This window comes from Zophobas morio, unplaced genomic scaffold, assembly GCF_036711695.1.
Source record: "Zophobas morio isolate AGI-343-1 ecotype UQ-CSIRO unplaced genomic scaffold, CSIRO_AGI_Zmor_V1 ptg000008l, whole genome shotgun sequence".
NCBI lineage: Eukaryota > Metazoa > Arthropoda > Insecta > Coleoptera > Tenebrionidae > Zophobas > Zophobas morio.
In genome coordinates, this window is record NW_026972113.1 from 5,854,506 (window position 1) to 5,860,505 (window position 6,000).

Below are 6,000 nucleotides of genomic sequence, written 5' to 3' on the forward strand. Positions count from 1 at the left end.
AAACATCCGAATCTCGATGAATCGAGATCAGAAAAAATTGAAAAATCGAAAATTTAAAAATTCGGAAAATTGAAAAAGTAAAATATAGAAAACTGAAAACTCGAGAAATCGAAAAATCTAGAATTTTAAAAATTGAGAAATTAAAATGTCGAAAAACTGAAGATCCAAAAAATAAAAAAATTGAAAAATCTAAAAATTCCAGAAGACGAAAAATCAAAAGACAAATAATAGAAATATTGGAAAATCCCAAAACTGAAAGAAATTCCAAAAATTGAGAAATTAAAAAATTAGAAAATCGAAAAACCAAAAAAGCAAAGTCGAAACATCGAAGAATTGAAAAACTGCAAAATCAAAAATCTAAAATTTAAAACATTGGACAACTAAAATATCGCAAAATTAAAAAATCGAGAAATCCAAAAAACAAATAATCAAAAAATTAAAATTCGAAAATCTAAAATTTAAAAATAAAAAACAAAAAATCGACAAATCGAGAAATCAAAACCACAGAATTTAAAACATCGAAATATTGAAAAATCGGATAACTGAAAATTCGAAACATCGAAAAATTGGAAAATCGAAAATGGAAAAACTAAGCCATCAAAAAATTGAAAAATCGAAATATAAAAAAGTGAAAACTCGAGAAATCAAAAAACCTAGAATTGATAAATTAAAACATCAAAAAGTTGAAAAATTGATAAATCGGAGTAATAAAACACTCGAAAAGTTGAAAAATCGAAAGTTTAAAACGAAAAATTGAAAAACCAAAAAGTAAAAAATCGGGAAATTGAAAAACCAAAAAGTAAAAAATCGGGAAATCAAAAAATCCAGGAGTCTAAACATCGAAAAGTCTAAAAATTGAAAAACTGAAAAATCCTAAAACTGAAAAAAATATCCAAAAAATTGAGAAATTAAAAAATCGAAAAATTGAATAATTGAAGTGAAAAATCGAAACTTTGGAAAGACAAGAAATAGGAAAATAGAAGACAGATTACTTCAGAAATCGGAAACTATGTTATTTTATATAATTTAAAACACATTTACAAAGTACAATTTTGAAATGACGTCATCACATTATTGTTGGGGATGATTAGACAAATTTTGGTTAGCGTTTTACCATGCACATGATATTACTAAAATTAATACAAAATTTGACAACAATCGGCCCAGTATTTTAGGAGATTATTTGTCTAATAAAAATCCGGGACGACAGACAGACAGACAGACAGACGGACTAATCAAAAAACCAATGAAATCCAAAAGCGGAGGTGGGTGGGGTTAGTTTTACCTTTTCGTCTAGATTCCAATGTTTATCAATATAAAAAACCCCTTTTTACTTCCCGAGCGTAAGCAAAGGAAGTATTGTAATCGAGTCCGTCGGCCGACTCTCTACTTTTACGTTTTCTCGATCTTTCATGACCCCTAGAAGACGAAGAAATAGGTCTCCCATTTCCGTCTGTCTGTCCGTCTGTCCGTCTGTCCGTCTGTCCGTCTGTCCGTCCGTCTGTCCGTCTGTCCGTCTGTCCGTCCGTCTGTCCGTCTGTCCGTCCGTCTGTCCGTCTGTCCGTCTGTTGTCCCGGATTTTTATTAGACAGATAATCTCCGAAAGTACTCGACCGATTGTTGTGAAATTTTGTACTTATATTAAGAATATCATGTAGATGGTAAAACGCTAACCAAAATTTGTCTAATCATCCCCACCACTAATGCGATGACGTCACTTCAAAATTGTACATAGTAAATGGGTTTTCAATTGTATAAAATAACATAGTCCTACACATGTAGTTTACAACTCTGAATCGACTTTTCACCCGAAACGTCCAGATTTTTGGAAAAAAAATCAAAATTATAAAACAACATTTTGAAATTTAATTTTTAATCTGCTAACCAGAATGCTTTGAAATGTTGCAGATGTTTTAAGGCTATAAAGAGCATCATGAATCTTTAGTCAAAAAATATTTGCTTATCTCCTCCAAAAACTTGATGACGTCAGCTCAAAAGTTTGTGGAATAAATCATATCTAAAATGTACAAAATATGATCAGTCTGTACTTGTGATCTATCACTCCATTCATATTTTTTGGATTTGCATATACAGGGTGATTCAAGAAAATAAATGAAAGCGTAAATTTATTTTACTGATTTACTCAGGAACTACAAAACCGAATGCTTCGAAATCTTGAAGATATTTTAAAATTATCATAAGCATGGTAAATTTTTGATCAAAATGTATTTGGTCGTCCCCGCTAAAAAATTTATGACGTCACCACAAAATTTTGCTGAATAAATCCTATCTAAAATGTACAAAATATGGTGAGTCTCTTCTTGTGATTTATCATTCCATTCAAATTTTTTCGATTTGCATATACAGGGTGACTCAAAAAAATTAATGAATGCGTAAATTTATTTTATTGATTTAATCAGGAACTACAAAACCGAATGCTTTGAAATCTTGCAGATGTTTTAAGGTTATAAAGAGCATAATAAATTTTTAGTCAAAATATATTTGGTTATCTTCTACAAAAAACTGATGACGTCAGCTCAAAAGTTTGCCGAATAAATCGTATCTAAAATGTACAAAATATGATGAGTCTGTACTTGTGATTTATCATTCCATTCATATTTTTGGATTTGCATATGCAGGGTGACTCAAAAAAATTAATGAAGGCGTGAATTTATTTTATCGATTTAATCGGGAATTACAAAACCGAATGCTTTGAAATCTTGGGAATATTTTAAAGTTATTATAAGCATGGTAAACTTTTGTTCAAAATGTATTTGTTCATCCCTCCTAAAAAAATTGATGACGTCACCCTTAAATTTTGCTGAATAAATCCTATCTAAAATGCAAAAAATATGATGAGTTTGTACTTGTGATTTATCATTCCATTCATATTTTTTAGATTTTCTTAAGAGGTGGTTCAAAAAAATTAATGAAGTCAATTTATTTTATTGATTAAATTAAAGGCAACACTTATTATTAGTATTACACCCCAAGCAACCCAATTTGGTAGACACAAAATTTGTTAAAGGAAAAATTCGGTTGAAACATAAGGATAGCACGCTTATTTACATCGACTTTAACATTACAGACCTGCATTTGTTTTATGCGCTCACTTGGTTCCGCGAATGTGAAATAGACATGTTTATAATCAACCAATTGTGAATTTCACCGTCAAGAATTAAAATAAAACCCAATGTTTTATATAATAAGCGGAAGTCGAAGCAATAAAACCGATGGTCGTTTTGTTTACAGTTTCTCTGTTTGACTCTCACGTATGCTGTTACGCCTGTCATCTTAAATTAAGAATGTTTATACATACACGATTTTCAGTTGCCTCTGATACGTATACGTGAGTAAATTGTTTCGTTATTTTATTGATTATTACAAATCAATATTCAAAACGACCCAATTCATTTTCCCGAAAATTTGAGAATATAATAATTTTATTCTTAGTATTACACTACATCTATCCCAACTGATATACGTGTCCTTGCAAAAATGTTGATGACGTCATCGCAATTTTTTTTTAAATTCCCACTACAAAAATGTAATGAGAAAAAAAACACAATAGGCATGCAGTCGTCAAGTTTCCGACAGCGAGGGAAGTACTGTCTAAACTCTTTAGACCAATTTTTTTAAGCATAGATTCGCCACTTGACAGTAAAATTCAGTCTTCATCTGATCACAGATTTACTTTGTTCAACCTCTGCTGTTGTTTTTTCTAAATATTGGTACTTGTGTTTTTTTTTTTTTTGGTTTTTTAAGGTTTTAGTTCATTCATGGAGCTGATCTAATTTAAATTTGATTTCCACGATTTCTTCAAGTACATTTCCTAAATATAAAGCCATTTTAGCTGAAAACGTTTACACAAACAACTACATATATGGACCAAAGAAAAGAAATATGTATCCACAATTTATTAAATACTAAGTTTAATTAAATAAATGAATTGATACCACTAAAGTTTATAGGCAACACACTGAACATATGCAGACTGCAGTTTTGGATTCCTTAGGTCTTATCAGTACAGTATATTTCAATGGCTTATTATTACAGTATATATTACAGTGATGAATTATTTTTAAAACATATCTTGTTCTTGGGGTGTCGAAATCCAGCTGCCTAAACCCGCTTTTTTAAACGCTTCGTACAGAACCTCTTTAGTTTCCTAAAATGTTTTCATATTTATGTTGATTTTTTTAGTTCAAACAGTACCTTGTAGGAAACTGCGGCTTCTTTAATGTCGCTGTAGTACAAAAACTCAGATTTCTCCACATTAGTTATAGTTGTGATCTTATTTTTTAAATTGAGGAACCTTTTCATAAATTGCCACTTACAGTATTCAGAATATCCCCATAACTCAGGTAGCCCAATTTTAGTTACAATTGTTTCAGGCTCAGATTTGCCTAAAGTCCAGTTAACACAAAAAGCGGGCGCTTCGCCACTTTGTTTTTTGTTTTGAGGAATTAGAGCAAAAAGCGATGGACGGTTGAGACGATATGGAAAAGAAAGTTCATTTTGAACCGTCTTTGTTATTCGTTCGTAAGTCGCTCTAAAAAAATATATTTTACTATGTATAAAATCTTTAATAAGAAACACAAACCTTCGTAAATTATTTAAATTCGTTTGAGCCCCTATAACGATAGATGTCAAGTAGATGGGTTCAATAAAGTGTGACAGTAAAGCTCCTTGAAGCCCCAGAACATTCCACCGACAAATTTTATCCGAACAAGACATTATTTTTAACTTCCGACCATTAGAAATATTTTCCCAGGTTTGGATGGTTGTGTCTCCTACAGGAGAAGTTCCTTCTTGAGATTCAACTTTAACTTTCAAACACCCATCGGGAATTGAAGCAGTCGCATCTCCACACGGTGGTACACTAATATAGAGATGGAAATGTATTCCGTCTTTCAATCTATAACCTTTCTTATTTTCACGTAACGTAAATATCGAAGATTGATCTTTTCCGTTAGCTATTAAATTCAATTGGTCGTACAAGTAACTAATGAAACATCTTCTAGCAAGAACTTCTGCATGCATATCGTTTAAGGCATCCCCCTGATATGATAAATTTTGGCCAAAAATGCATTTTGTACCCATAGATACAGAAATCACTTCACTGTTTGAACCACGAGTCATCACGATTCCAGCAATTACTTTGAAGCGGTTTTGGTTTAGGTTTTTGATATCAAATGATGCAAATTTTTTCTCCACAAGCCTGTAGAAAAATTTGAAAAAAATGCTCAATCATTTATATTCTTACCTCCTAAAACTAGTAGCATTTTTTTGACTTATCTGCAAAGTCTGTGTTAACTCTTCTAAAATATATAGGTATGTCATGTAAAGTTCAGAGTAAACTAGAAGTTATCTTACTTTTCTCAAGAGCATCTTCATTTTGTTGCTTAACAACGCTATTGATAACATTTTGCACTAAACTTTGTTCGAGATCTTCAGAAGTTACAAATTGTGTTGAAACTATTTGTGAAACTTTTTTGGTTTGCGATTCTTGTGGGTGATTAGCTGCTGATTGGGGATCTACAGATGCTTCTGAAAATTGTAAAAAAAAAATCTGTGTAAAACTATATTGTATCTAAAATTTACCAAATTTTGTTTTCTTCAAAAGTTCCAGAGAAATGTCTTCTATTGTACTTTTCTCGTTATTAGGGTCACCTAAATTATTTGTGGAATGAATCCTTTCCAGCTTATTTAACTTCCTGTTAATTTGATCGATTTCTTGTAGAACTGTTTTAGAAACATAATCAAATTTTTCGGAAAACGCTTGCAAATTGATTTTTAGTTGGGAATATTCCATTTTTACCACTGAGTACTTTTCAGGTTGTAAAATATGTTCTCTTAGTGTATTTGCAGTGTAAACTATAAGGAATAATTTACAAAAAAATATGTAAAATAATTAGAAATAAATGCTTACCCGCTGTAATAAAAGCAACAGATTCATCATCACACGTTTCTCACAAAATATCTGCTTCACTACAGATG

General features: G+C 31.0%; 1 protein-coding gene across 2 annotated transcripts; it reads right to left on the minus strand.

Annotated features, from left to right (window-relative positions):
* Window positions 1-3,902: 3,902 nt before the first annotated feature.
* Window positions 3,903-6,000, minus strand: LOC135124763 (double-stranded RNA-specific editase 1-like). 2 transcript variants are annotated; one of them, XM_064049981.1, is made up of 7 exons: window positions 5,933-6,000; window positions 5,605-5,877; window positions 5,377-5,550; window positions 5,267-5,321; window positions 4,604-5,221; window positions 4,216-4,552; window positions 3,903-4,158 (listed from the first exon to the last, which is right to left on the minus strand). In XM_064049981.1, the coding sequence occupies exons 2-7, from the start codon at window positions 5,813-5,815 to the stop codon at window positions 4,123-4,125; spliced, it is 1,431 nt and encodes a 476-aa protein (XP_063906051.1). In that variant the 5' UTR covers window positions 5,816-5,877; window positions 5,933-6,000; the 3' UTR covers window positions 3,903-4,122. The 2 variants fall into 2 exon arrangements, with proteins under 2 accessions (XP_063906051.1, XP_063906050.1); XM_064049980.1 differs by having other exon boundaries at window positions 3,903-4,168.